Here is a 14,692-nt window from a genome sequence, read left to right on the forward strand (position 1 = left end):
GAGCCTGGGACAGACTCCAAGTTTTCTGCCCCCACCATGGCCATGGGCCCCCGTGCCGTCCTCCCCCGTGCCCTGCCCTCCCCGTGCCCCATTTACATTAGCCAGTGGTGGGGCCTGGTGGGGTGGGGAGGGGCTGGGCAGGTGCACACGCAGCGGCCTCCACTGATCCTGGCAGGGCGGGGCTTATCAGGGGTGCATGCAGCCTGACAGCAGCCTCTGCCAGACCTGGCAGGGCAAGGGGGGAAGGAGGAAGGGTGAGGTGGGGGGCAATTTTCCACCCCCATGTGACCCTAACAGCGTCCACCAGAAGTGCCTGTTCCCACTGAGCCCTGAGTAGCTACGCCACTGCCCCCTCCTGACTCACAAACTCACACTATCTTCCTTGGTGCCTCCCCAGAAGTTGATACCTCCTGCATAGCTGGGGATGTTCAGCACGGCAATGCCCTGCAGGCTAGGCAAGGAAATGGGTACCCCATCACACTGGAAAGAAGAGAGGACACTTCAGAAACCCCAGAAGAAAAGTACTTCCCTCCAGAAAGAGTGACAAAAATCTGGGTTCAACAGCAGATTTAACTGAGACCAGGACAGAGCCCAAAGAGCTTCCTCCATCTTACAGAACCTGAATGCCGGTATTGTCCCCAGGATCCCCCAGTCTGGAACTGGATCCTTGGTGCAGAAGTATTCCTTATTTTAAAAACAAACATCCAGAAGCTGCAACATTAAGATGCAGCACAATGGCGCTTTTAGATTAACTCATTCACCAAACACCTCCCCACAGGCTACAGTTAAGCAAGGGCAGACTTGAGGCACTGTACTATTTAAGACAAATATGCACAATCATGCCCTGACTTGGATAGGTCAGGCTAGCCTGAGCTCATCAAATATCAGAAGCTAAGCAGGGTTGACTCTGGCAAGTATTTGGATGGGAGATCACCAAGGAAAACCAGTGCTGTGATGCGGAGGCAACCCACCTCTGAACCTCTCTTGCCTTGAAAACTCTACAGCAGGGGTGTCCAACTCTGGCGCTTCAGATGTTCGTGGACTACAATTCACATCAGTCCCATGCCAGCAGGGGCTGATGGGAATTGTAGTCCATGAACATCTGAAGTGCCAGAGTTGGACACCTCTGCTCTGTAGGATTGCTTAAGTCAAAAGGTGATCAGCATCTGTCCTGAAGACCCATGCCCGCAAGGACTGGCCTAGAGCTACCTCAAGTTGGACGCGCTGCTCCAGATTCTTGTAGGTCCTCTGGAGCAACTCCTTAGTTCCCAGAACTCCATACCACATCATGTTCTTTGTTCGGCTGCTGCAATGGAACAAATGGGGACATGCTCACAGGTCATGCAGGAGCTGATCAGGGAGAGCGGCTCAGACTCCACCCCCACCCAATGTTGCTCATGCCATGCTTTCCACCCCCCATCAGGTAGTATGGTTAGATCATTATCGTGTGTTGTGGCTTTTATCTTTTGACAGACAATACAAATCAGCCTGTCCCAACATAAAATGTTCCGGGCTAGCTTCTCTGCATGATGTTCCAGGATTTCTGTATGCTGGAGACCCTGGTGCAGCCACACAATGGGCACCCCTTCACAGAAATGCAATCAGCAGTCTCCTTCATGGCTTATTAGAACCTTCCAGGGCAGACAATTAAGGATAATTAAGTGGCATTATTCATCTTTCTCTCCTCCACCCATGCGAGGCACCTCCAGCTTTGTTTCTAGTGCTGGCTTATTTCAGATTGTTATCTAGGTCCAATGCCTGCAACTGCTCTACGTCTCATCGGCTTTCGATCAACGTTTGCTTGATCCCAGAGATGACCACTAATTGATGGTTGTTTGCCAGGTCCTCGAATAAAGGGCATCACTAGTGTTGGAAGAGAAGGACTTTACTGTTTCGTGCCTCAACCCACAGAGGGGTTTTTACTAGATAACCAGTGGCTAGAGAGGGACCTAGGGATTGACACCTTTATCATGTTGGCTCTATCCCTTTGATATTAGACTGATACTCTAAGGGACTTCCTTCCACCTTCTTCTCGCACTCTTCTCCATCTTACTCCAACAAGCCCAGAGGGAGGATGGATGTTCCTCATAACCATTTCCATCCAGATAGATTAGTGAACCTATCTACCTACCTTTCTATCCAGAATGCGTTCACTAATAAATACTAGAAACTACAACTGACTCTGACTTTTCTTTGTGCTAAAAGCTCACATGCATGTTTGAGAAAGGCCGCGCTGCACTCTAGCCTCCAGTCGCACTCTGCTCAATGTGAACTGGCATAATCTCACAGATTATCCAACAACTAGGAGATGAACTACCACCAAACTGTGTTGAGAAGGAAGGCCATGCAAAAGAACAACAAAATCCTAGGCTTTAAGCAGCTGCACTCTAAAGGTATATCTCTTCACTCCTAGCAGAGTTCCCCTGGAGTATCTGTACTGCAAAAGACCACGATTCTGCCACCTGTTAAACTGGACATTGCTCCAAATGCCCGTTAACAGTGATTCAGGCAGAGGTCTGAGAAGTCTATTTCCTGGTCTGTAAGACAGGGGCTTCCACCTACACAACGCCTAGCCTCACTTACTCCCATCCAGAAGTGCAGAAACTGTTTGGGAGGTTCTGGGTTCAGTGGAAATGTGTAGCGCTGCAGAAGAAATGGTGGCAGAGAAGGAAAGTTTCTTAATCAGATTGCAAATGCAATTTCTCTATGCGTTAACAAATTATTTTTTGGTTGTTTTTGTAGCTTCTTCCCCGTTGTCACTCCCTAAGTCAAGGCATGCACACAATGGCGGTTCTGCCTCTTTGGAACTGGAGAAGAGCAGCAACGTGTCACAATCCATGGACTTCCCCTTTTCTGCATGGGAGAAGTGGCGGGAAATGGTAACATACCTGCATTTTTTGGGATGCTCGTCCCTTTTGTTGTTGAATTCCAGAGAGATCTTGGCATCCAGACCAATGCCAAAATAATTATTCATGACACATCTTTCGGAAAATTGTCTGAAACCAGCAGACAGGGAGAGAGAAAATAGTTCAGAGATGACCAGTGAAGCAGAGCCAGCAAAATGCTATCAGAATACAAAATGCTCGTCCTGTTATTTCAAGCACCAGAGAAAGCTAGAAAATGGCTTTTCAGCATCACTTCCAAGAGGGGAGGGATTCCAACTAGCTTACAACCAAGACACACCCACATCTGGCTGTGAATGACGCTACTCCCAGGTTTCTAAGAGAAAATAAAATGACATGAAGCGTTGCTTGGTTTTCTGGTTTGTCTTGTTGTGCAATTGTTACAGATTGTTCCAGGCATTTCAGCACAGGATAGTGTAGTGCTTATTGCATGTGACTAGGACCTGCTGGGATACTTGGGTTCAAACCCCCATTGAGCTATGAAGGTCAATTAGCGCCTTTCAACCAGCCACAGTCTCAGCCTGAACCTCACAGGACCATTGTTAGGATGACACAGAGGAGGTAACTGTGTAAGCCACCCAGCACTCCTTAACAAAAGGGTGGGATTAAAAAAATATGACATAAATTTCTGAGTTATTGGGATTAGGAGAAAGCTATTAGACCTCCCTACGAGAGAGAGAGAGAGAGAGAGAGAGAGAGAGAGAGAGAGAGAGACACACACACACACACACACAAAATAGTGCCTTTCTTTTGAAGCAGTCCTGGAAGAATGGAGGCTGGGCAATCACAGTGCTCCTGACCACACTGTGCATTGGACTGACATGTCTCTAGACCCTCTAATACCTCCAAAGCAACCTCCACATAGACCAGTTTACATAAATCTCACAAGTCAAGAGCAACCAAAGAAGTGCAAAAAGAGGGTGCTGCAGCCTAGCAAGTATCATTTTCCATAAATGCCATGAACAAGTAGGAGCGGATAACCAATTGAATGGATAACATATTCAACAGTCATTTGTCTGGCTTTTTCAGTGTAGAGACAGCATCCGTGTCCCCCAGAATCCACTATGGCTTGTGATTGAAGCACCTCAGTTTTTTCGAATGACCGAAGTGAAAGACAGTGACACAGTCATAGCACCTGCAGACACTCACATGGCATTTGGGTCCTCAACAAAGTGAACTGCACTGAAGCTGTCAGGTCTGTCCAGGATGATAGAGGAAGTGGTGCTGATGACAGTGTCCCGGCGGGATTCTGGAACAGCAAAAGATGCCAGTTAAATCTTCAAGCCTCCAAGCCATCTCCTTACTCCTGTAGGTAATAGCAACAGTCTGATGGAAGGGAATTGGGGGAGGGTTGTCATGTTCACTCTGAAGTGTTCACCCATATTTTACATCACACTCCTGCCATTCCTCCAGGGTACTCAGGAGATCACACACCAGGTTGTACACAGCATGACAACGGCCAGCCCAAGACCCGGTTAGATTCCTAGGGAAGGAACTCTTTCAGGAGGTTGCAAGCCATTCTCAGGGTTTGTTTACCTTGGTCAAGAGGTGGCTCCCTAAATGGAACAGTAGTGCCATGCGGGGCTCCATTTTGGCCTCCCAGCTGGCACAAGGGAAGGATCCAAGGAAAAAGCAAACAGGAGCATTTTGACACAGAACACTTCTTTCTGCTCTGCTTAAATAGCTTCTTATACGTCAAGAAGACACCTGTGCAAATTAGGCAGATACCTTAAGAGATGGGCTGCTGGAACTGCACAGGGAATGGGGAGAGGAGAAACTGGGGAGAAGCTGACTTTGAGGGGAGACTCTTGCATCCATCTCAGGGCTCCCAGGAAAGAGAAAGTCTTCCAATTCCACATTAGGCCTACAAGGTCCTTACTGAGTTTCTCTGTCTCCTTGTTGAAATCCTCACTGCTGTCCTTCTTGCTTGCAACTGTGATGCTCCTGTAGGTCTGGGTCTGCTTGTTTTGCTCATCCACAGCTATTCAGAAGGAGAAAAACAGAAGGCATTCTCTCCATGCAAAGCCTGTTTGCATTTGTTAAAAGGGGCCAAGTAAGAGGAAAGGGGCTGGCAGGTAAATCTGGTAGGGCACCTAGGGCAAATACCTCCCCTTCCCTCCTCTCCTTTGCATGCAACCCCTCAGTCCCTCCCCACCCTTGCATGCCACCCCTCCCTCCCCTCCCCCTCCCTCTGCTAGGGTGGGCGGGCTAGGTCCATTGGTGCAGCATCTTTACTTTGTGCAGCCTCCAGCCCTTTCCCTGGCCCTCAGGCCCCTACTCCCACACACCACTTAATCATTTCTTGCCAATTCCTGCCTACTTCCGCTGCACAATTCCTTCTCCTTGCAATATAATACTCCTTAAAATGTATTGTCAGAATCACTGGAGTGTTGTGGGGTTTCCGGGCTGTATGGCCATGTTCCAATAGCATTTTCTCCTGACGTTTCGCCTGCATCTGTGGCTGGCATCTTCAGCGGATCTGATGTACAGAAGATACCAGCCAAGGATGCAGGCGAAACCAGGAGAAAATTCTATTGGAACATGGCTGAACAGCCCGGAAAACCCCCAACACTCCATGCTTAAATTGGTTCTTGACTAGTTTCATATTTTGGAATCTCAACAGAGTGGGCAAGTTATTCCAACTTGAAGACTTCATTCCAAGTCAGAATTTGCAGTTTTGCATTACAAAAGCTAGAATAACCCCTCTGCAGAATGTCCAGCCTGCAAGTGAGGCAAAGCCCACAGGCATCAGTTGCCAGGTATCTGCTCCTCACCTTTCTCAGCCTGCTCAATGATCTGCCGCAGGGCCTTTTTCAGGCTGTTGGCCCTCAGCATGAGCTGCTCCTTGGACTTAAAAATCCTAGGCACGGGGCTGGGATGGAACGTCACTTCCTTGCTGTTGTCTGGGGTTTCAGGACTGGGCAAGGTTGCCGGCGCTGTGCCTTCAGGGACTACAATAGCTTGTGATTCATCATTCAGCTCCCGAACCAGGGAGTCTAACTTCTCATTCAGCATTGCACACTGAAATGCAGCGGGGTGGGGAGAGAGAGAGAAAGGTCAGGAAGGCTCCAGAAGAAGGCCTAGGCTAGGGGATCACTAGTTTAAAATAAGATGTTCAGTTGTTCTCACACATACACAGAACTGATTCAGGTTAGGACTATGATGCACAAGGAAAGGGAGGATAAAATCTCCTCCCCATGCAGTTTTCTAGACCTGAAATGGCTTGGGGAGGCGGTATTTGACCCACTGGGGAAACCTATGCATAGCTGCCAGTACATTCAAGTAATCCCCACAGGGCAAAAAAATATAGCTTCCTGCAGCCATTTTAGGTTGGAAATATGGCCTGAGCGAGAGAGGGGGGAGGCTGGAGCCCCCTCTCCTTGGGAATCACTGTGCTGATCTAAAGCATGCCCCTCCTCACTTGGGGGTTGAGTTCTCAGCCGGAACTCACCAGGCACATCTGATTCAAAGTCCTTATGGCAGAACCTTATTCAAAGTCCTTATGGCAAAGTCTTTATGGCAAAACCTTATGGCAGAGGGAGGGCTCCAGGAAAATGCAACACTGAGTTGGGCCCTGTGAGTCCCACACACTTGCCTTGCGAGCCATGGTGTCGGCTTCCTGCTTGCTGTCAGCTGCCCGCTCATAGGCTCTGCCAACTTCAGCCACAAAGTCATTCACTGTCCCACAGAGGAACCTGAGAGGGAAGGAAGCTGAAGAAGGATCTGCAGGGAGCAATTTCTCTACCTACCCAGCAAAGCGACTGCTTTATTGCCACTGCTGACCCATCCCAAAACACACACAATATCCAGAAGCAATACTTATTTCCCCATCTCTTTGGCCTCCAGCTGTGAAACATCTGGTTTCACTCAAATGCCTCCAAGAATGCCGCAGAAATGTCAAACTTTCTACCTATCCCATGTATCTAGGTTGTAAAAGGGACCTGAAAGCTCCAATTTAATTTTTAAAAAATCAAGCATAGTGCATACATTCTTATTTCTGGTATGTATATTTTTATTGCTTTGTGTATCCTGTTTATAATGGCGAAAACCATCCTTGGTGGGATCACAACCACTCAAGTCGTCTATATTTATACACACTCTTTAATTAGCTCTATTGGCTTTGAAATTTAATGAGGATAGAACAGCTATCCAAAGAGAGGGAAACTCCATATCTGGTAGACACATCCAATGGGCAAGAATCCCTCCAAACACACACACATCAGTTACTTACAGTTGACCTTACTACTTACTCCTATTTGCATCCTAAATTTGCAAAGGGATCCTATATTGGGACTGAAGTAAATCGCTAGTTTCAGAGATGGGAAGTGGAGGCTGAGTGAGCCGCCCCCCTCCCCTCCGCATCAGCCCTCAACACAATGAGCCCTGAACTAGAATCCAGGCTGCCAAGGCCAGCTTTCTGGCCACTGAGCTCCCCTGACTTTCTCCATGGCACAGCTTGCATGTTGACATCTTTCCTTCTTGAAGCTGCTGATGCTGGACTGGTTCCCTCCGCTCCCCACCCCCCACCCCCACCCCGCAAGTCAGGGTCCCATCCCTTACTTTGCAGAAGAAATCACCACAGAGTGTTTGTCGGACTCCAGAATCTTTGCCAGATGGAAGGCCACTGAGTCAGCATAGTGGGTAATTTGAGCCTGAGAGACAATGGGGAGAGTTGAGCAGAAGCCAATGTTCACTGTATAATCTTTCCATCAGCATTGCCCAAGGGAAGGGTTCTCAAAGAAAAACTGCATCTCCCTGGATCTTGACTCCCAACTCCCAAAGCCCCTTCCCGCACAACCCACACAGCTGCTCTGGTTATACCATTCCTGCTTCAGTGGCTGCCTGCAACCATCCTAACCTGAATGTTGGAATCCTCATTCTCCTCTTCTTTGATGGCCGGAGGAGACTGTTTGGGGGCCTCATAGGTCAGGACGCTCCACCTGCAAAAGGAGGCGGAGATTTCAGGGTTGTGTCCCATCCAGCAGCTTGCCCAGTTGGAGGTCCTAACTCCATGCATGCTGGGAGTTATGTATATGCAGCATTCAGCATGTTTTACAATTCATCTGACACTTACAGGCCTGAGTTTGATCAGGAGCGCCACATAAGGGGAGGCAGCTTTTAAGCTTTTCATATTGGGGGGGGGGAGGTGTAGTGGGAAGTTTACGATTGAAGGGGAAACTTTAACTTTATCTTTTTGCAATATGTTAATCAATTCTATGGCCATTTTTGATCAGGAAAATCCCAGTTGGACCCCCACATGCCTGGTAGATCAATTTCCAAAATCAAAGAATTTCCAATGCATCATGCAGTTAGGACCCAGGAGCTTGGATTTGGGCATGGCACAGTCAGCCCTGTCTTCTGCCATGGGAAAAGGATGCTCTAAACACCGGTGGCTATTTCATGGAACAAAGTCCGGCAACTCAGGCGCTTCCAAGATGGTCCTGCCCGTTCATGGACCAAAGTTCCACCAACGTCCGCTGCTACGCCACTGGCAGCAGGGGCTGCCGCATGGGAAGTGTAGTTCACCAGATGGTATCTGAGAATGCCTGAGTTGGACACCCCTGCTCTAAACTGAATGGGTTGGCCCAATTAGAACGGATTGTCCCAGTAAGGGTGGAGGACTCAGAGCAGCAAGGGCTGCAGGAGAGCTCTTTGGAGAAGACAAGGGTACCAGATCAGATCTCGATTTCTATAAGCCCTTAACACCTTGCTGGCTTCCTTTGTGGTTGTAATGGGTGAGAGTTCTCCTGGAAACCTTCATCATGTTATAGTAACCCGTTCATCAAGCCCCTTGAGCTCTCTGCGAGCCAGCCAATCCTGGTAAGAAAGAAATGCGCACTTGGCAATATCAGTAGACTTGCTTGTCAGGGAAGGACTTGAGAACCTGAACAGGACCTTGAATTGTAAATGTTAAATGTTGATGTTTAATGTTATTTGTAGAGAGAAGTAAACTGTTTTGTTTAAATTTGGTTCTTTGCAACTCCTTCCAAGTACTGCCCCACAAAACCCACAAGCTGAGGTTACACCTCCATTGCACATATTCTTGCAACACGTCAACCCATCCGCTGGAGTTGGGTATAGTGCCAAAAAGGTCCCAGTCCAGCATATGCTGCTTGCCTGCCTCTCCATTTCATAAATGGCCTCTAGGTGGTGCTCACCTGTCTAGCATTTTGGTGGTGGCTCGCTCCAATTTCTCCAGAACTTGCATTAGCTGTGTGTCATCATCACAAAGGCTGCCCCAGCCAAGCACCCGAGCCAGGTCATTACCAGTCCCTAGTGGCAGGACACCAAGCTGGCACTGTTGAAAAACAAGAGCGGTAATCAGCACAGACAGAGCTGTGCAAAAATTACTGCCATTCTTGGGTTGCTCAGAAATCTAACACCATGAAGGCTGAGGATCCATCTCTCCCTTCTTTTTTGCTGACAGAGACAAAAGAGGAGGATGGCATCCAAACATGTCTAAAAATAAATGTTTCATATATTTCCCAATATGTTTTGACATCATGTTCTCTGTCAGGGTAACAGCTATTCATTGGGGATGGTTGTGCAAGGAAGCTTGCAAGCTCTCTTGTTTTAGCAACAGAGACTGAAATGTACCAACACGGCCCTCAGTAATAAATGCAAGTTTCCTCTCATAGAGGGAGCAATCACAAAATGTGGCAGAATCTCTCTCTCTCTCTCTCTCTCTCTCTCTCTCTCTCTCTCTCTCTCTCTCTCTCTCTCCATGGCCCTTTGTACTTCATGAGCCCCCTACATGAATATTTACCATCTGTTTTGGTTAAAAATGCAAACAACCCTTGTCACAAGCAGGCTTGTTATGTCACAAGATTTGATTTCTGCAACCTCCACCCTACCAAGTTAGGGAGAAAGGGCGACGGGAAGGGATTAAGAGAATAGATGCAGGTTTGATTGGTTCCTGCAATGCATTCAAATAATGTGATTTATGAAGTACAGAAGATTGCTTACACACATGGGCAATTCCCCATTGAGCTTTTATACCCGCTGAAAATGCAAAGGCTCACACTGAGGCAATGGAGCCTCTGAATATGGGAGCGGATTCTCTGTCTCTTCCCCAGTTTCTCCCACCATCCCCTGCCACTGGAGTGCTTTTTGTTGGCTTTTAGAAAAAGACAGTAGCCATATCACTATAGTGTAATGCTGTTATAGTGATATACCTACTGCCTGTAAAAAAATGCACTAGTGGTGAGAAATGAACGCACAAGGGGAAATGAAAGGAGAAATGGCGCCAGTTGTGGGTGGCATACCCAATTCCTCTTTGAATATGATCTTTCAAGAAAATTTTGCGGGGGGGTGGGGGGATGGATGCAGTGAAGTTGAGGACAACCCAGATGATGGTTAACTGGACAACAATGTCATGCAGAAGCTCCAAAAAAAACCCCTGCTGCCATGGGAGAAGGGTAAAAAATGGAGAAGAATTTCCATGCGGAAGAAACTGAAATCAGATTTTGGGGGTGCATAATCCTGGGGCTTTATAATATTCCCACTGCTAGATCCATTTCAAAGATCTAAATGCAGCTGTGCATTCTTTGGCAGAAGCTCATTTAGCATGTTCCTTCCTACACTTGAAAAAGAAGTCCAGTTAAGAAGTCCAGTTAAATTGTAGCAATTTAAGTGCCTTATTTAAGTGCCGCCTTCATCAAAACCATTATTCTCTGCACTGTTAAACACAGAGCTTTGATAAAAGTGCATTTATATTGCCTCAGATGGCTACCATCAACACTTTCATTTTTTGCACAGTTGCACCAATTGTTTTCTTTCCCGCAGCAGCACAGAGTCTACTGAATGGGAAAGAAAATGGCATGCACAATAAAACAAAAGTATTGCTGATAGCCATCCAAGGCGATACAAGAGCACTTTTATCAACGTTTTTTGTTTAACAATGCAGAGAACAATGGTTTTTTGATTAAGGTGGTGCTTAAGTAAGACTCCTAAATACTACAAGAGAATTGGAAGGAAAGAGGGAGGCACTAGGACCCCTCGGCAGAGCATTTCACCAAAAAGAAGGTCCTGGAAGATGTGGCAGATTAATTTATACATCTCCTGAGATCTTAAAAAGGCCACGCCATCTTCAAGTGAGATAAAGTATATAAGGCAAGAGAGAGGAGAGCAAGGGAATAGAATTAGTGTCACCTGCTTGTGTAGTCCAAGTGAGTCGATTTCAGACAGCACCCAGCCCACGCTGCCATCACCGCCGCATACCAAGATCCGAAAAGTGGAGAACTTCTGAAAGAGGCGCAACCTGGGCGGGGAGGAGAAAGAAGGAAACACTAACACATTAGCACCCAGATATATCTGTTGTTCCAAGGAGTGTAGCATCTGACAGACAGGTGACCTGCGCGTTCTGGGCAATGCTGCCCAAAAGGCAGGACAGCTCCCAGCAGGGCTAGAGGCCCTGCATTGTCAGGCTGACAGCATGAACAAGGAGTAGAGAGCTCAGAAGGGACACTTACCCCAGGTGTGGCCCCCCATTCATCAGGTCAAAGACTTGGGCCGGGTTGAGGAACTGCTTGAACTTGCGCAGGAATTTGACTCCCTGGTTGTCCCCACTTTTGGAGTTGACAAAGGCCAGCAGTGGGCTGGAACAGGAGGAGGGGCAGGTGGCCTTCCAGAAACCTGGCATAACAGACAGACAGTGCAGTTAACAGCAGAAGCAGCAAATGACCTGCATGGCTCCTCACCTCCTAGACTGGCTCATTCTTCCAGCTGAATCTTAAAGCCCTCCTGTCCTCTCCTGGCACTTTCAACACCTGTCACCCTGTTGACAACTTGTGCTGGGAGATGGACAGAAAGAGTGTGATTCTGTTGATTCTCCTTGAAGTTTCAGCAGTTTCTGATACCTTTCTGTACCACCTATTTGGACTGGGATTGCAAGGCACCATTCTATAGTGGTTCCAGTTCTACCTGGAGGGAAGGTTTCAGAAAGTGGTGCTGGGGAAATGCTGTTCAGGCCTTTAGCCCTTGGCCCACGAGATCCCCCAAAGTTTCATGTTGACTCCATGCTCTAGGTGAAGTCATCCAGGGATTTTGGCTGGGTTGTAACCAATTTGTTGGTGACACTCTGCTCTATCTTGCACTTCCAGATAATCCCAGGAAGGCTGTAGAAACCCTGCACATGTGCCTGGAGGCTGTTCTGAAGTGGATGTGGGCTAATAAACTGAAATTTAATCCTAACAGGATGGAACTGCTATTGTTGGGTAGAATGTCTGACCCAGGATTTAAGGTGTCCCCTGTTCTGGTTAGGGTTGCACTCTCCTTAAGGGGTCTTGAGCCCAGACACACTGCTGGATAAATAGGTGGCAGTAGTGAGTGCCTTCTACTAGCTTCAACTGGTCAGCCAGCTGTAGCCTTTCCTGGACAAAAAAAGATCTGTCCCCTGTGGTGCATGCCCTAGTTACATCGGGATTCAATTACTGCAGTGTGTTCTACATGGGGCTGCTGTTGAAAAGAGTCTGGAAACTTCAATTGGTACAGAACACTGCAGCCAGGATGTTGAATGGATTGCGTCAAAGGGACCACATTACTCCAACCTTGACCAACATACACAGGTCACCAGTTTGTTTCCAGACACAAATCAAGGTGCTGGCTTTAACTTTCAAAGTCTTACATGGCGAGACCAACACTCCTGAAGGACAAATCCTTTATGAACCTGCTTGACCATTATGGTCATCTTTGGAGGCCCTGCTGCAGGTGTCTTCACCTTTTTGAAATTAGGCAGGTGCAATCTGGGACAGGGCCTTCTCCGTCACTGCATCAAAGCTCTGAAACTCTCTCTGGGGAGATTTGTCTGTCCTCTCCTGTTGCTATCTTCTGCCAGCAGGTGGAAGATTTTTTTTTTGCTTCATTTGGGATTCCTCCTTCCCAACCACTGTTTTATATGTACTGGTATATGAACTGAGTAAGGTCTCGCAGGGGCCTGGTGTCAGCTGATAGTGGTCCACCAGGCTGGAGCCAGAGCTCTATGGTAGAAGTTGGTTTTACCATAGAGCTTTTGCCCAAGTTCCAGAGTGTCCCCATTTTGTTGGTGAATGTTGGAAGTTATGTTGATGTGTTGACAACGATGGATGTGGGGGCTGGGCCTCAGGCCAACCCTGTCCCTGATTAGCTGACAGAGTGGCCCAAAGCAGAGAAACGTCAGCCGGAGTGGCCCAAAGCAGAGAAACAGCAACCTCACATGTTTGGGAGAGGGGTTTATTGTAATAGTTTTATAATGTATTTTATTGTGTATGTTTTAAATGGTTAGCCACCTTGGTGGCCCTGAAAGGCAAAATATAACTTTTGCAAATAAATGAACAAACATGTGTCAGGCCAACTTTGACAGGAGCACAATTAAAGCACTGGGAGCAACTCTACAGCATGCAGCAATCTGGACTGGTCAAGAGTTGCTGGAGAGATTCAGCAACCCATTCAAGGTTGCTGGAGAGATGCGGCTCTCAGCCTACCCTGGGCACCAATTCTAGGCCAGATGACTCTCTTTAAAAATGAAAAATCTACCAGGCTGACTGGAAATTGCCCAGAGATGTGCAAATGGTCTCTTTGGCAGAGAATAGTACCAGATGCAAGAAAACAAGATCACCTTTTGACAGGTCACAAAGGACTGGCAATCTGCAGGCACTTTAAATAAATTAGATTGGGAGCAAAACACATTCACTGAGCCAGGCTGGCACCACAAGGGTAGATCAATAGCTGGCTGGGCATCTATGCCTGACTGGCTCAGAGCCACTTGGAGAGCAGAGAAGCGGCATGTCCAGGAACAAACAGTCTCCTTGGGTAAGTGCCTTTGCCCCCTCCCAACAGTTTAAAGCTTTTTCTGTTCCTCAGAGACCCCTTCCTACATAAACTCCCACCTTACCTTTCTCCCTGCAAAGTTCAGTTGACTCTTTATATACCTAATTAGATCGTGGAACTCCATGACTCTGCAAAACGTAAACTCAATATGCAGCCCTGATTTGGATCAGAGTTATTTGGGGAGGGGGCTTAAACCTTCCAAGTCCTGCTATCTATGATTAATCAAAACCAAGGTCCCTGTGCTGCTACTACCGTTATAAACTGAAAAAACGATGTGATATCAAAACCAAACAGGGATTAAAAAGCATTCCCCTCTCTGCACAGCCCCAATCCAAATTTGGGCTGCATGCACCATTTGCCTTTTACAAATGAAAAACAACAACCCAACTTTCCCCCAACCCTGTGAAAACCCAAAATATTTACAACATCACTTTCCCATCCAAGGGTCTGCAAACTGGCTCTCCAGATGTTCATGAACAACAATTCCCATCAGCCCCTGCCAAGTGGAATTGCAGTCCATGAACATCTGGAAAACCACATTTAATCCTAACAACAACCCTGTAAGGCAGGTTAGGCTGAGAGAGTGTGACTGGCGCCAGGTCACCTAGCAATCTTCCACAGCAGAGTGGGCTTTAGAAACTGGGGGCCACTCCCCACTTGCCTCGTCTGAGTGCAACCCCGCAGCGACCCCTCGTAGAAAAGCCTCCGTGGCTTTTGACAACGGAGACATTTGTTCCCCACTCATTTTCCATTCAGGAAATAGCGCGGGGTTCCACATCAAGAGTCAAAGAGGCAATCGAGCGTTCTGATTGGCTGGCACGCGTGTGCATCATTTACACGCGGGAAAGCGGTTGTCAGCCGGCGGGCGGAGGCTCCATTTTGATTGGCTGACCCGAAAAGTTAGTTTGGATAAGCTGAACGCATTGTTTTAAGACGTCTGCACATGCTGACGTCACTACCTGTTGCAAATTGCTTGGGCAGAA

General features: G+C 47.6%; 1 protein-coding gene across 6 annotated transcripts in view; it reads right to left on the reverse strand.

The window, feature by feature from the left end:
* Positions 1 to 14,692, reverse strand: part of LOC125442724 (diacylglycerol kinase delta-like) — a 58,613-nt gene that overhangs the window by 11,935 nt on the left and 31,986 nt on the right. For all 6 annotated transcript variants that reach the window (XM_048514345.1, XM_048514346.1, XM_048514343.1 and 3 more), the window contains 12 exons: positions 11,375 to 11,537; positions 11,055 to 11,163; positions 9,062 to 9,201; positions 7,762 to 7,843; positions 7,464 to 7,555; positions 6,499 to 6,598; positions 5,678 to 5,924; positions 4,783 to 4,884; positions 4,053 to 4,152; positions 2,889 to 2,996; positions 1,210 to 1,306; positions 373 to 480 (listed from right to left, as the gene is read on the reverse strand). In XM_048514345.1, coding sequence (XP_048370302.1) covers positions 373 to 480; positions 1,210 to 1,306; positions 2,889 to 2,996; positions 4,053 to 4,152; positions 4,783 to 4,884; positions 5,678 to 5,924; positions 6,499 to 6,598; positions 7,464 to 7,555; positions 7,762 to 7,843; positions 9,062 to 9,201; positions 11,055 to 11,163; positions 11,375 to 11,537 — 1,448 coding nt within the window. The remainder of the gene's footprint in view (positions 1 to 372; positions 481 to 1,209; positions 1,307 to 2,888; positions 2,997 to 4,052; positions 4,153 to 4,782; positions 4,885 to 5,677; positions 5,925 to 6,498; positions 6,599 to 7,463; positions 7,556 to 7,761; positions 7,844 to 9,061; positions 9,202 to 11,054; positions 11,164 to 11,374; positions 11,538 to 14,692) is intronic.

This window comes from Sphaerodactylus townsendi, linkage group LG13 (assembly GCF_021028975.2).
Source record: "Sphaerodactylus townsendi isolate TG3544 linkage group LG13, MPM_Stown_v2.3, whole genome shotgun sequence".
Taxonomy (NCBI): Eukaryota; Metazoa; Chordata; class Lepidosauria; order Squamata; family Sphaerodactylidae; genus Sphaerodactylus; species Sphaerodactylus townsendi.